At 46.7% G+C, this 20,692-nt stretch overlaps 1 protein-coding gene across 6 annotated transcripts in view; it reads right to left on the reverse strand.

The window, feature by feature from the left end:
* The window catches only part of Adgrv1 (adhesion G protein-coupled receptor V1), a 483,421-nt gene that overhangs the window by 49,402 nt on the left and 413,327 nt on the right, over positions 1-20,692 (reverse strand). The window contains exon 87 of one of the 6 annotated variants that reach the window (XM_087180963.1): positions 14,639-16,392. The exons of the other annotated variants lie outside the window; for them this stretch is intronic. Coding sequence (XP_087037089.1) covers positions 16,236-16,392 — 157 coding nt within the window. The 3' untranslated portion in view covers positions 14,639-16,235. Of the gene's footprint in view, positions 1-14,638; positions 16,393-20,692 lie in introns of those variants that run through there. 6 annotated transcript variants of the gene reach the window in all.

Below are 20,692 nucleotides of genomic sequence, written 5' to 3' on the forward strand. Positions count from 1 at the left end.
CAGATGCTTAGTGAGGCTGACTTGCTGCCCGCTGCCCCTCCCTCCCTGCCTGCCTCCCCCTGCGCCCCTTCTCCTTTCTTCTACTCTCGGTCCTCCTGCCTCAGCTCCCCAAGTACTGGGATTTCAGCTGGCCGCCATGCCGAGCTCAAAGAAATATTCTCTAAATTCAGAATCCATCCCTTCACCAAGCTGCGCTACTTCTTTTTATCTGGATGTTGGCAAACCCACTGTTTGGTTTCCTACATCCGCGCTTGTTGAAGGCTGCAGGACGCAGTCTCCCCACTGCAGGGTCTGCGAAGGCTCAGACCTTAGAGAAGGTGCCGTTCAGACGCAAGTGCGCAGAGCACAGTGCGGCTCTCAGAGGCGCAGGGTACCCGGCAGGCGTTTAAAACGGCTCTGGGAGCCACAGAGGCAATGCGGGCATCCGGATGCTGCTGCTGCGGAGCGGAGCGGCACTGCGTCCCGGCGTTAACCCCGTGCGGGTCGGCTCTTCAACCTCTCTCCCCCCGCTCATCTCTAAGTAGGACCAGACTATGTACGGCAGAAGTTGAGGTGAAGAGCACCTGGATTCATCCTCAAGCACCAAGTGAGTTTTGTTTAACCCATCCTTTCTAGACTGAAATGACAAATGCACCCTGCCCTTTCTTTTACACGCACACGCACACACACGCACGCACACACACACACACAAGCACACTAGAGGACCAGCGTTCCCTGGACCATGCTTTGGGAATCACTGACTCGGTCGCGCCAAGCTCCTATTTCAGATTTCCTGCTGGGCCGTGGGCAGGGGTCCCAGGCCCTTCCTATCGCTCCCCTGGATGACGGAGGGAAGCAGCGGGCCTTAACTTTTGTCCTCACTGCGTCCTGTCAAGGCCTGTCGGGCCTGCGTCTGCATGGACCTCTCTGACCTCTCGGGTCCTCAGGGGGAAGGGCACAGAGCCGAGGCTGCGCCTGCACGGGGTGCCGGGCCTGTCCTCTGTCCTCCTTGCTCACTTCTTACTTTTCACCTCTCCCTCTTCCTTTTTCCCTGCCTTCCTCCTTCTCTGTCTCTCTCTTTCTGGGTTTTTCTTCCTGGGATGAGCCTACCATAGGAAATACGTGATGAAGGGTTGTGTAACTGTGAGGAGCGGAGAACAAAGCCTTTCTCTGCCTCAACTTTCCTGCTCCCTCTTCCTGGCCTACTCATCCCTGGGGAGCATACAGGGGGAGCACCCCTGACACACACGTCTGAGGATTCTCAGGGCCTTGCTCTGTCCCCTCCAGCATCTTGGCTTCTGGCTGACTGGATGGCAGTTTGATCATTCCTCAGCTGTATGCTTCCTCCAGGGCTTTCACTCTCTGGGACACGAAGGCAACTGTCCAGTGTGAAGCTACCCTGCATGACTGTACCTGTTGCTCTCGGAGTTTAATGGAAACAGTAGGTCCCAACATGAACACATTAGGCATGAATGTTTGTATTCTGGTTACACTATGATTACCAGGAAAATGGTCTTAGAGATATAATCGAAACTTTTTACTCATAATGGATGCTTGTTCTTCACACAAAATCTTTTTTATGACAATCTCAAAATTGAAGGCTGTTGACAAGGTTGTCATTATCTAAAATGATGCTTTGAGGCAGGTACCCTTATGAAGGACATACTTTCTGAAAGTCATAAGACTATACTTTTAATTTCAAGAAACCTTAATAGCAAGGAGGATCTCATCTATTTTTCCTAATTTTCTCTCCATTCCTAAGAGTAAATCAAGGTTATAATAAAGCTGTAAATGCTGGACTTTGAAGAAAACTCAAGAAAGCGAACATATGAAAAGCACACATATAACCTGTTTAGGAGAAAACCTCAAAATCCAAAATCCAAGCAATTGGAGAAATCCCTGTTCTTGGAATTTGAGAAAATAGTGCCTTGATTTTTACATTGAGACACAGATATATTATGAAAGAACTTTGATCTGCTAAATGTAGCCCTTGTGTGAACAAGACACATCTTAAGAGATATTTCCAAACATACTCTGACCTGCAAAGGGCTGTCAGGGTGAATTTCTGCTTTTAGACTTTAATTCGGGGGACACGGGGAGGGAGCCCTTCTCTGTACACTCCTGTGTATGCAGTGCGACCCACTTCTTCTAGGTAAAGGCCCATGACAAAGGAAAACAGGCAAACATTAACAGTCTAATGTATTTCTGTAGGGACGACAGTTCTAGTATTGGCTACCATTAGTCATACACTGGCTTCAAATACTTGATTTTTTCATTTGAATGATGTATAATCGTGCTTAGATGAATTCAGATATAGATGAAGGAACACGTGTAGGTTTCGCAGTCTTAGTTTTTGCCTCAAAAAATGTCATCCCACATCAGTTCGGGGACAATTACTGAACCTGTCGTGACTTGCTGCAGGAGTATAAAGATTTCCTATAGTGCTAGGTCACGGGTGTGACTGTCCGCCACCCACACTCCTGTGGTAACCATTAGAGACTTCTCAGCTGCCCGCTGGAAGGACTTCCTAGAAATTCCCTTTGTCTTAGAGAAGGATCCTTGAAAGCAGAACCCCAGCTAATGATGCCCCATCTTGCTTAAGAATAGAACAGGCAGAGCAGAGCCCTGGAGGGTAGAAACAAGCTACTGGCTCCTAGGAATCTCCTTTTCGATTCTCCTTGTTTGCCTGATGGCTGATTCTTGCAGGAAAAACAGCTGTCTCCTTTTCTGTTTCTTGAGACCTGTAAGTTATGACCTCTCATGGGCAGTGGCCCTGAACCGAGAGTGTCCTTGGTTATCACCCACCCGTCAGTGTGTGGTGGGTCACTGGGAGGCCTGAGTCCCACAGCACACTGCCCCTGCCTCTCAGGCAGCACCCCCTGCCCTGACCTGAGGCGCTGCAGGTCCCTGCCCCTTGCACACACCTGGCCAGGTGTGACCTCATCCATAGCCCTCAAACACAATGACTTTCAAGGGTGAGGGAGTCCAGCAACACTTGCAAAACACATTTTCAGATAAGTGGGACCACAGGGTAAGCTCCAGGTCCAGGGGAGAAGCCAGTTGTCTAAGGTGGTAGCCCCAGGTCCAGGGGAAGCCACTATGGAGAGCTCTCCTGATGCCATTCAGGCCACGGAAAGTAGACAGCACAGTCTATGCCACTGCAGCATTCCCAAGTCAGAGCTCATGCTCTAAACACCTTCTTGTTTTCAATTCCCACTGAGTTTTTCCTTTATAGCCACCAGGAATTATTCTAATTTTCTGAGCAGTCTTTTCTGACTGAGATTTCTAAGGTACATAATAAAATTGACCACATATATTTAAAGATGCCTAGAAAAATGAACTATATCCTATTTTTCTTTTTGGGGGGGCTCACTAATCAGAATTCCCTCCAGTCCAACCAAAGGACAGGTTTGTATCCAAGGAGTTTGAGGTCTGGATCACAGGAAAGTGAGGTGGGCTGTTAGGAAACTGTGAGTAACATTTGAGAATAGTTTCTGAACTAAGGCTGGGAACAAATTCTTGGAAAAACTGATTGTAGGAAATGAGCAGCCTGAATGCTATGTGCACAGCGGGCTGTGGAAGGAGTTGGTTGACCGCTGGCAGCCACCCTTCCAGGGTAGACCTGGCCGACAGGGAGCAGAAGGCCCCGTGGACGCGCTTTCTCTACAGGGCGAGGAGAGTGTGTCCCTTAGAATTCCCAGCCTGCCAGGCCTCCGGATCCAGGAGAGCCTTCCCCTGCGGTTGGACCTGCTGAGGGTTTTGTAATCACATGACTAACTTGTTCCCTTTCCTACTTTCGTGGGTAATTGTTTTTTCTTGTATTACAGACAGTCTGCATGTTTCCAAATCTTGTCAGGAGTCATTATTTTCTCTATTTTTAGCCAGATGCAACTAACAGATGCTGGTTCATTCCTTGTTTTCCTTCTTTCAAGCCTTCCTCGCAGCATTCTCGATACCCTAGGTCATCGTCTTCTTTAGTAAGCCTGTGCCCTCCCCTTCTACTTTCTGACATGTCAGCCCTTGCACTTCCTAACTGGATGTCTATGAAAAGGTATGGGGTGTTTCAGTTTCTTCATTCCTCTGTGACACCAGCCTGAGACGGAGCCCAGAATCAAGGTGTGGAGGAGAGCAGAGCTCCACCTGAGCGCTGCAAACGCCTGGGTGGATGTGCACAACCCGACCGCACACAAGGCTGTGACTTGAGGTCATTTAAGCTTTATTTAAGGGACAAGGTGACCCTGGCAGGCTTGAAGAGGGCTGGTGGCCGACTTCTGGGTAGAGAGGTGATGACAAAGAGGACACAGGTAGCGGAGCAGGAATGCATGCTTGTTGCCAAGGTCTTCTCTGTGAATCTGTCTCCGTGAGTTGACCCTAACAGCTCCACCTTCCCTGGACTGCATTTTAGGTGTCTCCACCCAGGGCTGTACTCACTGCTTCAACGGACAGGGCGGTGTCTTCTCTGCCGGCTCAGTCCCTAATTTACTCTGGCGAGCAATGAGATGGCAATGAGATTCTATAAATCATTTCATGTCATGCAGTGAAAGTCAGTGTCCCTGGCGTACAGTCCAATGTGTCTGCTCCTTGGCTTTATTAGTCGAAGGATACAGATGTTACTCATTATGTAGATGCTTATCATTCATAAACAAAGCCTAAGCCAATACTTACGATTTCAGTATTTTTTTGCTTGTGTGCCCAACTTTGTTTCCAAAGATGATACTCTTATTTAACACACATTTTTAGTCACCTGTGAATTTATGTGCATGTATTGTTGTGCATGTATGTATTTCTTGGCCCATCCAGAATAGAAGCAGCAGCTTAGAGAAGTACTTTAAACACACTGACTTTTTTTTTCTTTAGTATTTGGGGTTGAAGCCAGGCCGTCACACTGACCTACATCCCTAACCTTTCTTTATCGTGAGACAAGGTCTCACTAAGTCACTAATTTGCCCAGATGGGGCTTGAATTTGAGACCCCCTGCCTCAGTTTCCCAGAGTGCTGGGATTTCAGGCACACACCACCGTCCTTGGCAACATCAAGTTTTAAAATTTTTTTTCAAAGGACTCAATTTATAAAGACTCAGAGTAAAGAGGAAATAACAGTTTGGGTTTAAACAGCTGCATTAAGGAAAACATATTCCTCTATCTGTCTTCCTATAGTAGAGCATAGTGCAATTTTCATGCCAAGTGAATTCTGCAATGCATTTTCATTTAAGTTTACACTTTAAACAAAAGTATTATTAATATTAAATTGCAGATAAACCCATAAAGAGAAACAATATTAAGACAGCATATGGACTTAGGGACGGTGGAGGGGGACAGAGTTCGGTATTTTTCTAAGTGAGTTTGCTGGGTGGTGAAAACTATTCCAGATATTACAACTTCCCCACCATTAGCAATCAGTTACCACATGCGTGGTATGAGCTCAATCCTTCCCCGCATTATTATGCATAAACATAATAACAATCTTATTCATTTTACTGTAAGTCAGGGGGAAAATGGAACCCAATCTGTATTTGGCATTTTGTTTTATTTTGGTTTTTGAGACAGTCTCACTGTAATTCAGGCTGGCCTTGACCTCACTGTGTAGCCCAGGCTGGCCTCAAACTGCTGGTGATCCTCCTGCCTCAGCCTCCAGGGTGCTGGGATTACAGGGGTGCGCAGCCAGACCCGGCTCACCTAAACCACAAAATGTCAAGCTATATGTAATGTCAACAGACTCATTCGCCTTTCCTGCCGCCTCCACAAACCTAAAATGAGTTCCCCCCTGCAGCCTGGGGCCGGCACCAGGAGCACCGCACCGAGAGGGGAGGACACAGGCGATGCGAAGGGTGCACGGGCGTCCTAGTCATTTCTGCCAAATCTGGCAGGTCCCACTCGCCCCGCGCAGCCGAGGTTTCGGTGGGATGACCCTCAGCCCGCACCTCTGTCCTTGGTCCCCAGGGTATGACAGCTCCGATGACTTTGAGCCACACAGCCCCTGGCTCAGACTCTGCACCAGGGGGAGCTGGGCGGTCAGGGTCTGGCTCTTGGGCTCTGAGCTCTGCCGCTGACCCCAAAGGGGGCGCCGCCGGCAGCAGACACAGCAGACACAGCAGACACAAAAGACAGCAGGGAGAGGAGGCGTGCGAGTGCTGACTATGTTTCCGAATGCTGATTCCAGGTCTTCCAGCCTGGCTGCTCTGAACATGTGCGGGACGCCAGCCCTACACCCTTTCCCTACTTGAGTTTGAAGCAACGCGCAGGGCAGCAACCCCGGGTGCGCCCCCAAAAGACGACTGCACTCCTGAGGATGCCCGTGTCTCCAACTCTACCACCCACAGCTGCCTGGAAGGAAGCCACAGCACCAAAGAGCAAGAATCCAGCTCGCCTTTGAATTCCCGAAGTGTATTCTACTGCTGGTGTTACGTGGAAAGGTGGAGAGAAGAACAATGTGGGCCTATCATACAGCGTGGTCTCAAGTTTAAAAAGAACGGATACAGTATTTCAGTTCACCGCGTATTACGCTGCCCACAATTCTGAGTAGTCAGATATCCCATGTCTACTAAAATGCTGCCTTATCTGGTATGTAACTAGCTCTGCATGAATAAGGGAGGAAAAAGGTAAAACATATTTGCAGGCCATTACAGAGATGCACAATGGACTCAGTATGAACAGGTTAGACATGGACAGTGAAAAACTCTGCGAATGCTAACACCCAAATGGATTGTTTTTCCAGGAGCCTCAAGCCTGAGCAGCCTGCTCCCTGCGCAGCGGATGGGGTCCTTAGAGCCAGTCCCCGATGCTGCCGCCAGCTTCCCACCAGGAGGCCTCCCTCGAGTCACCCTTCAGAGTGGCATCAGGCTCGGGGCAGGATGACTCGTACTCTTCCATGTCCCGATGCTCTGTGTTCTCTCGTAAGACCAGATTGCTTGGTACCAGAGCACTGGAAGGTGCCTGCCCTTCCCTCTCCCCGCTCCACGCCTCGGAGTGGATGCTCGCGTTCCTCTGACTAATCAGACCATCTTGCTGTGTCTGACCATGGTGACATGATAGGTACTCGACAGAGCTATGAGAATCCAAGAGGAATGTCCAGCAAGATCTCAGGGTCATCTTTCTCTTTTCATGTCCCTCTCCACCCATCTGATTCCACGGACACAGCTGCGGAGCAGGGGCACTGCTGTGACTGTCAGGGCAGCAGCTTCCGGCAGGGCCAGGCACACGGGCCTCAGGCAGGGCACAGTCATTTCTGATCTCAGCTTTAGGCTCCAGATGCAGTTATTTATTTTTTTATTTTTATCTGAAATTTTCTACACAGAAGCAATTTTTATTCTTCATGTTTAAAATCTGTGATTGCAATAAACCCAAAATGTTAAGTAATAGCTTAGAAGAAATTGGGGCCCATGTGACATTGCTGGCATAAATATTATTTCCTTTTCTGAAGAAAAGTTTGTGGCTTTGGAGTGAGCCTTTCTTCTCTTCCGTTCTTATAGTAACCTTGTGTAAACCGGTAAAACCAAATCAGCACGCTGAGTCCTCAAAAAACTAAAACCAGAAATTCCACCTGACTCAGCACTTCCCCTTCTAGGTGTCCTCCTGAAAGAGTCACAGCCTTCCTACCACAGTGACCCATGCACACTCATGTTTCCAGTGGCACAATTTGTAACAGCGAAATCTTGGAAGTGGCCTGTGTGTCTCTCTACCGATGAATGGATAAAGAAAATGTGGTTTCTATACGCAATGGAATAGTACTTGGCTATAAAGGATAAATTCAAGACATTTGTAGGAAAATGGAAAACATAATGCTGAGTGAAATAAATCAGACACACAGTTTAAATACTGTATGGCTTGAGTAATGCAAAGTGCAAATAAAGAACAGAATAGAAGATCGCTATAAAGAATCAGGGTGACAGATCTTTTGCAAATGGGATGGGGTGTGAGAATCCTAAGGTGTGGGGAGGAAGGGAGCGGAGCGGGATATAAAAGACTTTTTTGGGTACCTGGATCAAACTCAGGACCTTGCTTTTGAGGCAGGCAGCGGCACCACTGAGCTAAATCCCCAGCCCTTATAAAAGACTTGAGAGGCGTCATGTGCACAAACCAAATACCCACAAAGAATGGAATCACTGTTGCAAACATGAGCTAAATAATAATACTAGAAATGATAACTGATAGGAGAAAGGGGAAAGGGGGCCCTAGAGTCGGAAGGAGGGGAGAAAAGGGGAATAAAAAGAATGGAAATGTGTCAAGTGCAAGTACCGGCTGCATCTGTAGCCAGCGACAAGCATGAGCAGGAAGCGGGGTCTGCACTTAGGAGAGTGAGGCCCTGGCCCCCTGCCAGTGATGGAGGTGTCAGAGAGGCTAAATGAAAAGTCCTCACAGCAATGGTGATGATTTCTCAAAGGAGGAGAAACCACCTGGTAGCGGCGTAACTCGACTTTTAGTTACTCACCGCGTTTTACAGAGGCGCTGCCCACCGAATGAGGCCCCAGGCTCCGGCTTATTCCCCGCGTCCCTGCAGGGCAGCCCGCGCTGGCCTTTGCCTCCACCCATCTGTGGGTACCGACAACTCCGCCCGCCGCACTAACTGCTTTCCTAAGCACGACTGGGGTCACTAGGACGCTGCTCGCTGGATTCAGTCTTCTTCTGTTTAAAATACACTGCACACTTCCTCGGACGACATGTAAAATTTTAATCAGAAAATCTGAAAATAGCAACGTCACTTTTATCCGCTGTGAAAACCAGGCTGGTGAGCGGGAGATGTGGGGTTACTCCCCCAAGTTGTGGATGATACAGCCGCGTCTCGCTCTGTTGCCGAATTCCCATTTTAATCTGGATACCCGGGCTTTTTTAGAAAATTGTTTTTATCACCATAATAAGTGTGCGTATTTATGGGGTGTGAGGGGATCTCTGATGTGACCAGGAGAGAAGCCACCTTATGCTTCTGTCGGCCAAAAAACTTAGCTTGTAAACTCTTTCAAGAAACTGATAAAAACATACTTTCTAAAAAGTACCATAAAGAAGTATATATTTTTACCACCATAGGACTAGCACGTTTGCACACCACTATCAGATTAGCACGGCGCGTTTGTGTCAAATTCCCCAGGGCACAGGGGTGCGGCCCGCTGCTCTCAGCTCCGTCTTCCGGCTCCCGCCGTGACTCCGCCCCCGCTGTGACTCCGCCCCGCACCTTCCTCAGAGCCCCGGGCTGTCCTGGCGTCCGATTCTTGCTGCCCAGCTCCCCCGTGTTCTCACAGCGTGTCGGCCAGGTGCACTGTCAGTGGCACCTCCAGCTTCCAGTGTACGCCTCGGTGAACTCCCCTCCATCTTGCTGAGAATGTGACAGGTGCTCAATAAACCCTTGCGTTCGGGACATTGCTGACTCCAGGGATCTTTGTTTGGCAGAGCACCGACTCCCTTGGGCTCCTGGCTCAGGGGCCTTTTGGCCTCGAGGGTGGCCTCCGTGCCCCCCAGTGACAAGCTTCCACATGGTGTGCACACTGTGTCCTGATACGGTCAGGGTGGCTCGCACACCCAGTCCCCCTTCCGTTGCTATGGACTGGATGCCATCTGGGGCTGGCAGACGTCAGGAAGTGGGGTGCTCCTGAGGTCCAGGGAGCACGAGGGAGTTCTGGGTTCTTGAGAGAACGCTGTTGTTGAAGAGAGACCTGGCCTCGCCGCTCCCTCTGCTTCTTGGCTCCAGGTGTGACCTTGCTCCTGTGTGCAGTGCCACTGTCCTGCCTGCCATGCAGTGGGGCTGCCAAGTGGAGCCCAGCACGGAGCCTGCACTACACTCTCGGGACTCTGGTCCTCTGGGACTGGCAGCTAAACAAACCTCTTTTCTTCACAAGTCCAGAAAAAGCTGCCTGGCAGGCATTCATCATTTGTGGTGGAAGCATTCAAAAACGTCTCTTCTAGCTACTCAGAAATCTCCAGCACATTCCTGACAATTGTCATCACCCTGAGTATGATAGAAGCCCAGAACTTTCCTCCCTATTTGCCACTTTATACCCACTGATCATCCGCCCAAGTTCCTGGTAGCCACTCTTCTACTCTCTTCTCCTCCAAGGTCCACTGCTAAGATTTCTCATAAGAGTGAGACCACAGGCTCTTTGAATTTCTGTCCCTTAACACGACAGCCTCCAGGTCTGGCCACACTGTTTTGACAGGATTTCCTCCTTTTGTGTGGCTGCATCATCTTCACTTTTCTTTGTTCATTCATCCACTGCTGAATATTTAGGTTGATTCCAAATACTGCTCTTGTGAACATGCCACGGTGAACATGGATGTATGGAGGAGGTCTCTTCTTTTTACTGGTTTCTTTTTCCTTGGGCATGTGCTCCATTAGCGAGCTTGCTTGATCACCGGGTAATTCTAGTTTTGGTTTTCTAAGGCAATGTCAGACTGTTTTCTATAATGGCTGTTCTAACTGATGTCTCCACCAGCAGTGGATGAGTTTCCCTTCTCTACAGCTAATGGAGGGAGGGATATCTCACTGTGGTTCTGATTGGCATTTCCCTGGTAATTAGTGATGTGTTGGCCATTTGTGTTTTCAAGACTATCCATTCAGGTCATTTGCCTCCTTTTAAAATCAGATAATTTGGTTTTTTAGATAGTGAGTATCTAGAGTTCCTTCTGTATTCTGGATCTCAATCTCTTGTCAGAGCTATAATTTGCAAATGTTTCCTTCCATTTCATAGGATGTCTCTACCCTTTGCTAATTATTTTTGTTGTGGAGAAGCTTTTAGTTTGTGGTAATTCCATTTGTCTATTTTTGCTTTTGTTGCTTGTGTGTCTCAGGTGCTATGCAAAAAATCCTTGTTCAGACCAATGTCATGAAGCATTTTCCCTACGTTTTCTTCTAGCAGTTCCATAGTTTATATCTTATATTTAAGGCTTTTTCCACTTAACCGCATGTAATGAGAAGCAGAGGTCTACTTTCATTCTTCTGCACATGGACATTCAGTTTCCCAGCACCGCTTATGGACTCTTTTATCTTCTCCCCAGTGTGTATTTTTGTGCCTTGGTCAGAAATCATCTGGCTGTGAAAGCCGAGATTTCTAGGTTCTCCATTTTACTCCATTGGTGTATATGTCTGTTTTACACCAACCCATGCTACTGTGGTTATCAATGCTCTGAAGTGTATTTTGAACTCAGGGAGTACAATGCCTCCAGCTCCTTTGCTAATAATTGCTGTGGCTGTTGGGGGTCTTTTTAGGACTGCTTTTCCATTTCTGTGAATAATGCCATTGATTCTTTGATGGGCTTTGCACCGATTCTATAGATTTTCTGAACTAGTATGGGCATTTTAACAATAATAATTCCTCTAATCCATGCAAGAACTCAAGATATTTTCTGTTTATTTGTGTCCTCTTGAATTTCTTTCATCAATGTTTTATTGAACAAATATTTAAGAATATTACTATTTGCTGAGGAGCAGGACAGCAAAAACACATTCTAAGAGCTCTAGAGTTGCTCCCTGATCCCACTATAACTTACTGGTTTTTTGATTTTTGTTTTTTTAAAAATTAATTTTATTGGTACATTTTAGGTATACAATATAATGACATTCATCATTGGAAATTAGCACCTTTACATAATCTCTCTTGGTTCTTAATTTTTCCCCATTTGCTTGCCCTCCCTTCCACCCCTCCATCTCTCCCTATTTACAAAGACTTTGTTTACATTTTTCATTTTCTCATATTTTTTTTTCCTTAAATTCTTTTATTGGTACATTTTAGGTATATAACATGTTTACATTTATCATTGGGTGCTTGTATCTGTACATGATGTATCTTGGTTCTTATTTTTTCCCCCATTACCTGTGCACCCTTCACCCCCTCTACCCTTCCCTATTTACAAAGACTTTGCTTCCATTTTTTTTTCTTTTCTCATAATTTTTTCCTTTCCCTTCTTTCCTTTCCCCATCCCTTCCCACCACCCCTACCCCTTTGGACCTTTTCTTCCTATTTCAAATTATCAATTATTCGTTTTGATCATTTTAATCCTAGAGAAATTATTCAGTATTTACAAATGTATGTCCTATTTATTTCACTTATGAGGATGGCCTCAATATGCATATCCATTTAGCTATAAATGTCTCTAGCATCTCATTCTTTATGGCTGAGTAGTACTCCATTTTATAAAAAAACCACATCTTCTTTATCCAGTTTCCAGTTGATGGGCACTTGGGCTGTTTCCAAGCTTTAGCTATTACACACTGTGCCGCTATAAACATGGGTGCGCATATATCACTGTGGTATGATTCTTTTAATTCTTTGGGGAAGATCCCCAGCAGAGGAATAGCAGGGTCAAATGGGACCTCCAGCCCTAGTTCTTTGAGGTATCTCCATACTGATTTCCACAGTGGTTGCACCAGTCTGCACTCCCACCAACAATGGAGAAGGGTTCCTTTCTCCCCGCAGCCCCACCAGCATTTGTTATCGGTTGATTTCTTGATAGCAGCCATTCTTTCTGGGGTGAGGTGGAATCTCAGTGTTGTTTTCATCTGCATCTCTTGAATGACCAGTGATGTTGAACATTTTTTTATATATTTATTTGGTGCTTTTAGTTCTTTGTCTGAGAAATGTCTATTCATTTCAGATGCCCATTTTTGAATTGGGTTTTTGAATTGGGGGTTCTGATTAACTTACTATTTGTTTTCTTTATACATCCTGAAATGTCGTGGGTATGGCTGGAAACTTAAGAAATGTGAAGGGTATAATTCCTTCCTTGAGATACTGGAGCAAGGAAATAAAATGTAACTAGATAGGAGCTTTATAAAATCCCATAACAGATGGCCACTATGTGAAGGATATCTACTAAATGGTTTTAAAAAGAATAAGAACTTCGGGTCTAAATACCTGGGGAGAATCTGAGATAGATGTCAGGGGTTCATTTCAGAAAGGGAAAGTAAAACTGGAAAGGAGAAAGAGGCTAACATTCTACCCACTGGCTGGGAAATTCCCAATACTGAGAAATGACACATTTCATTTTTCTGGAAACTTTGAAACCAAAAGGTTTGGCTTGGAAAGGTATAGAACTCATATGTGAAAAGTTCCAAGTTGGACAGCAGGTAGAGAGAAGGATATCCAGTGATCTTTATGATATATGGAAAGAAGTTTCTAAAAGAAAATGATTTTGCAGTTGGGATCTATTGTTAACCAGGAAGTGTCTGGGGCCAGACTACTAGGAACAATCCCAGGCGCATCACTTCCTGAATCTTCCTTTGGTTAGCATTTAGCTTCTCCAAATTGCAGTTTCCCAAAGAATAAAACAGGGTGAATAACAAACAGGGTCTACCGTGCAGGAGGGGACTGAGAACCAAGTGTATCAGTTCTAGTAAAGACTTGGATCAGAGCTACAGGTAATACAAGATAGATATGATTATTTTTATCATCATCTGAGACTAAGCCTGAATCCTCTCATGTGTATGCTGGACTTACAGTCTGTGTCTAAAGCAAAAGAAGAGACAAGTAGTGGGAGAGGGAAGTCAGCCATCATCTTTGTGGGTCAGGGACAGTGCTGAACAGTGCGAGTTCACTGAACGAAAAACAAATCTTCCAACCCAGGAAGTCAGGGAAGAGTGAAGCCAGTTTACTCAATCCTGATTTCTTACCAACCAGCAGATGTTTAACGTGTGACTCAGTCATGCAAATAAGATTGTCTGCCTTCGTCCACAATGCCTCTGGATGAGGGAAAGGAGGAAAACTTTCCCTTCAATGCTTTTCCCTGTGACTCATTTGTGCTTCTGCAAAACCAGTGTGGAAACCTGGTTCCAGAGCAGCAACTGATGTCCCAGGGACCCCCTCCCTGTCCACAATGGCACCCACCTAGCCCCGTGTGTCAGCGCGGTAGACACAGCTGCCAGCTCAGGGCTTCTTGGGGTTTGAGCTGATGGCTGTTTCTGCCGCCTATGGATGGCAGAAAGCAGGTGCTGTGGATTTCCCCTCCCTGAGCGGCACATGGGAGAGACTTCCTCCTTTCAGTAAAATGAGAAATAAACTTTTCCTAGAATCTTAGAACTACAAGGGACAGTGGGGGTTGTACTGGTCACTCTCTTGCTTTCTGAGTGAAGAAAAGGCACAAGAACCTCTACCCGGCACCTGGCTTCTGGAGTCCTGGCTGTGCCCTCCTGAGACTCCAAAGCACATGAGGGGAGATCAGAAAATGTGATGCATGTTTAACTTCTAAAAAATTATTCCAGTAAAAGACACACTGAGATCAGTCCCCCCTCCAAACCCTCCCCCTTGCTTCAAACACACATATCCCACTGCTCTGGCCACTCCGAAGCAGCTCTGGAGTCCTCTTTCATGAATGTCTGTAGTTACGGTTGTGGTGGCTTCTGTGTCCTGAACTGATTCAAAATGTTTCCCTTTCATGGTTATTTGGACTTTGGGAAAGAGCCAGAAGTTGTGCAGTGCCAGATCTAGTGAATAAGGTGGGCGGGGACACAGTGTAATGTTTTTACAAGCCTGCCTTTCCATTGGATGACAATAGGCAGCAGGGTTCACCACATTTTTGACCACACCTCATAAAGACACTCACAAAGGAGGACTTCCAGAACTGCTTCAGACAGCAGCAAGAATGGTGGGATAAGTGTGTCTGAAGTGAGGGAGGGGATTTTGAGAGGGATTCATGACAGTGTGTTTACTACAGTAAAATTTTTTACTGTAAACCATCACCATATATTTTGAACACATCTTGTAAGTCAGACTTGATGCGAAAATAACCTAAAACATTTTCAGGGACAATATTCTGCTGATAGCATCTCTTGAAGAAAGTGTCCCAAATGTTTTTTATTTATTTATTTATTTTTGGCACCAGGGATCAAACTCTGGACCTTGCACTTGCGAGGCAGGCACAGTGCCACCGAGCTAAATCCCCAGCCCGCAAACGTTTTATTTTACTTTGTGTGTGAATTTTTGGAGGTGAGGGAGTATGGAATAAGTCACAGCATGAGACAGGGAACATGCGCATCCTTGAATAAGACCATACTTGCTCCTCCCATGAAGCAGTTTTGAATGATGCTTGCAAAATATAATAATTCCAACAAAATAATGAATTTCACCCATTTAGAGATACAGCCAAGAGCAATGGATCCAAACCTCGAAAACATGCTGGCTTCAGTTGAACAATATTTTATCATAAGGAATTTATTTTTGTCAACAGGATGTTCCTGTTATTTCCAATTCCCGCGGTCTCAACAACAGGATTTCAGGGCAGTGAGGTGAATGGGAAGAGCAGAGCAATGTTAATTTCCGAGCATATTCATCAATGTATGAGAACAATTCAAGTAGTCTAAAGCTTGCTGTAAAGAACTAAAGGCTTAGGAACTTCCTGAATTCCTTCACACTTTAAAAAGTATCAGGACTTATATTTGGTAAAGATTTTGGCTGAAGTTCTAAACTTCTCAACTGTAGCCAAACTTCATCACTGCAGAGCTACTGTCTTCAAAAACTTCACTGGATGTTACACTGGTTTGTTATTGTTCTTTGTTTTTCTATCTTTAGGTGAAACTTGCATGTGCTGCAAAATGAAAATAATTTTTAAAACCTGCAGAAAATGCAAGAGTGTTAGATGCAAGCTAACTGGGAGGGCATCGTGTACTTTTAAGTAATTTTAAATGGCAGCATCTTCCGGAGGGTCGGGGGCTCTTCACAGGAGAAAGTGACTCCTCCAGATCTGATACTTGCCGAAAGCCCCTTGCCTGCTGTGGTCAAGGTCAGAGCCTCCCTCCTGGACCTCACTGTCCGGGAAGCTCTGAAGCGGAGCCAAGGAAGAGCGCAATGATTTGTCCTTTCCGGGAGAAAGGTGCTCACACCCGCAGACTCTGACCCGGAAAGGCAGCTCTGACCCGGCCCTGCTCTTTCATAGCCGCGGGACTGGGGATGAAGTTACCTCTCCGAGCCCCAGTAGCCTTATTTGTAAAAGCTGAACAGGTTTCTGTCTTTTCTGTGTTTGTTATGAGGGACGCGGGAGGTGGATGAATAATGAGCCCGGCACAAGGGCCTGGCCAGCGGTGAACTGCGAGGCCTGCCGTCCGTGTGTTCGCATGCCGCTCCACATGCCGTCCCGAGGTGGGCCTTATGGTATTCATTGATTTTGCACAGCAAGCGTAGTCCTGGCTCGGTCTAACCCAGGCAACCTCCATGGGCTCCTCTATGGCGACGAAGGTGCCAACTCCACAGCCGTGCTGGGCACTCGGAGCCTGAGTGCATGTCTTGGGCACTGGAGGCAGCTCTGTTACCAGTGCAGATCCGGCGCAGGTGTTTGTCTTCCTCAGATTCCCATGTTGAAGCCTGAACTCCCAGGCTGGTGGGGTGCGGTGGGGGCGCAGTCACAGGGCCAGGATCTGCGGAGTGTGGTTTGTCCCGTGTAAAGGAGACGTGGGTCAGGGCGCTGCCCGGCTCCCACTGAGGCTCCAGCAAGCGGACAGCTGCATGTGAACCAAGAAGCGGCAGACTGTGAGAAGGGAGTGTTTGTAGTGAAACCACGCAGTCTGGCACTGTTACCTGACAGGGAGGTCCCTCCCGAGGCACTTCCTGGCAGTGCCCCTACTTCCCCTCAGCAAGCAGGTCCCAGGCTTCTCTATGAACTACTGAAGTCTCACTAGGTTACCAGAAAGGGATTCAGCAGTGTATAAAGACATACTCAACGTAAGAATAAAGGAAAAATGAGAGAAATGAGGCATAGAAAAAATTAATAAGAGGGAGGGGGTTTGGCTGTTTGCTACAAATGGGCCACATGTTCATCCCAGTTTGTTCTCCTTAGCAGCGGATTCAGACTCTCCCTTCTTGAGCGCTCTCTCTCTCTCTCTCTCTCTCTCTCTCTCTCTCTCTCTTCCTCAGTAGTTCTAGAGAAGCATAACTTTCTAATACAAGAGCATCCAGCTTACTGTGCCAGGTAATGGGCAGTGTACTCGATCTTTTATTTTATTATTATTTTTGCCCATTGATTTTTATTAGTATATGTTTGTAATACATAGGAATCATGTTCATCTTGGCAAGTGGTGCATACACGTCACATCTCCATCATTTTCTGCTCCTGTCCCTCTGCATCCCCACATCTGCTTTCCATCTCCACAAAGTCAACCTCCATGTTTCCTATCACCTGTCTTTTATTTTGCTCTTTAAATAATTTATATTTTGGGTTTTTCATATAAGAGAAACCATGTGATATTTAACCTTCTGTGTCTGATTTCACTTAGCATTATGATCTCAAAGTGCATCCATTTTCCTATGAATGACTCAAATTTATCCTTCTTTACAGCAGAGTAGTACTCTATTGTGTATAAATACCATGTTTTCTTTATCCATTCACCTATTGAAGGACATGTGGACTGCTTCCAAGATTTAGCTCTTATGAATTGTGCTGCTACAAACATGGGTATGCACGGATCACTGGAACGTCTTTAACACTTTCAGGGAGACACTCAGAAGAGATGTAGCTGGGTCAAGTGGTTTTAGTGTTTTGAGGACTCTCCACACTGATTTCCATCGTGCTTGTCCCACTTTACATTCCCACTGCAATGTAGAAGGCCTCCTTTTTCTCCAGGGCCTCAAGAGCATTGGCTGTTTCTTGAGATCTTGATGACTGTCATTCTTTCTGGAGGGAGGTGCCCTCCCACTGTTGTTCTGATTTGCACTTCTCTCATGGCCAGAGATGTTGAATGTACTGGACATCTGCACTTCTTCTGGGAAGTGTCTATTCATTTCGGTTGCCCTTTTTTGACTGGGTCTTTTATTATTTGGGGGATCTATTTTTTTTGAGTACTTTATATGATAGATATTAGTCCTCTGTCCAAGGAGTAGCTGGCAGAGATATTTTCCCATTCTCTAGGATGTCTCTTCACTTGGCTGGATGTTTCCTTTGCTGTGCAGAGGTTTTTAATTTGATATGATCCCATTTGTTGATTCTTGATGTTATTTCTTGTGCAGTTGGGATTCTATTCAGAAAGTCTTTGCCGAGGCCTGTATCTTCAAGAGTTTTGCCTATTTTATCTTCTAGTAGATTCACTGTTTCTGTTTTTTTTTTTGTTCCAGGGATTGAACTGTGGACTTTGTGCTTGTGAGGCAGGCGTCACAGAACCACTAAGCTAGATCCCTGGCCCTTACTGATTCTGTTTTAATGTCTAAGTCTTTGATTCATTTTAGTTCCATTTTGACTTGATCTTGTATTGATGGGAAACCCAGTACTGATGCCCCATGGCTGACGTTCATGTAATGTGCATCTATTGAGCCCCAGCTGTGTGCATGCTCTTTGCTGTGCTCCAGATGCACAGGGATGAACAAGACTCCTGCTGGCTCGGAGAAGGTCAGGTCCAGCTGCGGAGGGGCAGGGGCTACGCAGTGTTGCGTGCAGGGTGTCACATGTGATGGCAAAGCCACCTGGAGCACAAAGAACAAGCCAGTCACTGTGTGCAGGGCTGGTGGACAGTGAAATGAAATGGAGTCAAGGGGGAATCTGGGTCCTTTAGCAGCCCGATCTGGAAATGACGTGGGCAGTCTTGGAGGAGCTGTCTTCTCTTTCCGGACAATGGCAAAGAAAGGACAATGCTCAGACATTTCTCAGCTTTGCTTCCTGTTGCTTCAGGAATCATCTGTGCTCTCAGAAAGGGAAGCAGGGCTTTAGATTTTCAGGAAGATAATATAATTGTGATTAATATGTTCCTCATGAGCCATAAAACTTTCAAGGCCAAGGATGTGTGTATGTGCCTCGCCACTGGGGGCCAGGACCCAAAGTAATAAACACACAGAAGCAAAACAAAGGTTTGCTGGGTCCTTAGATCCAAGGACTGTGTAGAAGCAACGTTGCTGTGTGGGCCCCATCATGCTGCTTATGTGCTGAGGGACGCAGGGAGCAGGGCCCGGGAGCTGCGTGGGAGAAGTTCAAAAGGTCACAGACATTCAAGTTGCAGCTGCACTGCACCGGGAGGAAGCAGTTAGCTGGTCGCCTTGCCGCCCAGGACTCTGCCTCCCAGGACCAGGACAAGATAGGAACCGCAGATCAGAGAGAGTGCAGGACCTTCAGCAAGGGTGGTGCGGCCACACAGCTCAGCACCCCCAAAATTCCACTCTGCTTTCTCGGTAAGCGGTGAACTGAAGAACACTGACACCCCCATCTTTTCACTCTGAACCTGTTCTTCAGTGATAAAGAGGCGTCTATCCCAAACGATATCTGGGCGGATATCAGTGTCTGCAGCAGGACCCCGGGGCCAGGGCTAAGTCGAGTCTCTCCTGACAGCCTGCAGCGAGGCGACCCACAGTGTGTGCTCAGTCTGGCACCTGAGGAGCTTTTCCTTTTCCAGTGCTGTCACAAAGCTGCAGGAAATGCTGCAGCCCATTCAACAAAGGCTGCCACATCGCACGTCTGGAAAGCTGCATTCTGAGGAGACAGCGTCAAGAAAACAGCCTCTCAAGCTATCGCCCCAGGGAAAACCCAGATGCCATATTCCCTGCAGCTCCCTGCTTTCAAGCCTCACCACTATCTCCAGTCTTGCATTTAGTGAATCTTTACTGCTCCAGACTAGAGACCATCAAGGGTCCAGGGTAGGAGCAGTGACAATCACAGAGACAAAAGTTCTGAACTCGCAAGCCACATTCCAGTAGGCTCTACTTCGTAATTCTCATTAGTCTAACCTTGTCTTGATCTAAGCCCTGAAAAGGGTTTTAAAGCACAAAACTCCTGCTTAGACCACAGCTGGAATGTGACACAAATAGATACCTGAGAGAAAGAAAACAGGAAAAGGATGCAAATAAATAAATATATGACATCGGATGGCGCTGATGCCATGGCAGAAAACACCACCGGATGAAGATGTCAGGAAGTGCTGGGAGGGGCCAAGTTCACGGTGGCGGTCAGAGAGCTATAGAATCCTCTACTCAGAAGCCCAGCTGAGATTTGAAATTTTTCCACCCATGCATCAGGGAGCCACACCTGAGATGTGTCATTCTTCTTTTTTATATTTTTCTGAGTCCATGTTTGCAGTACATAACGACCTTACTCGTTGTGTGGAGCTGGGCAAGGACAGATGCCTGTCAGTCCTGGTGTGTCCTCTCCCCGTCCTCTATCTCTTGGTCCCCTGGGCCATCTGAAATGATCTGTCTCCCTGTGTGTTATTATCTATCTTTTCTTTTGCCCTTCATGTACACTTTGGGTTTATCCTGTAGGCGAAACCACGAGTCTGATTCACCTCACAGAGCATTATGGTCTCCATGTGCCTCGGAGAAGGGTCAATCTGAGTCCTTTGCAGAGATGTCTCTTCCTGAACCCCAAGAAGGGACATAAGGAATTAATGCAGTGGCCTTCTTACCAACACACTGTCATCCCAAACAACTTCACGCTCCCGCTGCGGCGGCAGGACAGTGCCTCAGCCAGGCGGGAAGGAAGTACTACCAATTAACTTCTCACGCCTAGGGCCCTCCTTACGACTGCAGCAACAGCCCGGAGTGGGTGACCATCTCCCTAAGTATCAGCAAGGCCCGAGGAGGACAGCCGGGTCCCCCCTTGCAAGTCAGCACCCAACTTGTGTCAGGGACGGCTATGCCTCGTCGCTGACAGGCTTGGAGGCTTTAGCAGGTATTTCCAAATCTCCTACACCGCATGATTTACATGCTATTTCTTTCCCTAAAGCACACTCGCTTCAAAATAACCAAGACACATCAGATATTTGAACTTTAAATCTGTCTGAGGTTGACATTTTTCTTCTATTTGAATCCACTTCATTTGATGATAGT

The sequence above is a fragment of the Heterocephalus glaber genome, unplaced genomic scaffold (genome assembly GCF_053883595.1).
Source record: "Heterocephalus glaber isolate CG9 unplaced genomic scaffold, H.glaber_assembly_v1.0 deba00001465, whole genome shotgun sequence".
In the NCBI taxonomy this organism is placed as follows: domain Eukaryota; kingdom Metazoa; phylum Chordata; class Mammalia; order Rodentia; family Bathyergidae; genus Heterocephalus; species Heterocephalus glaber.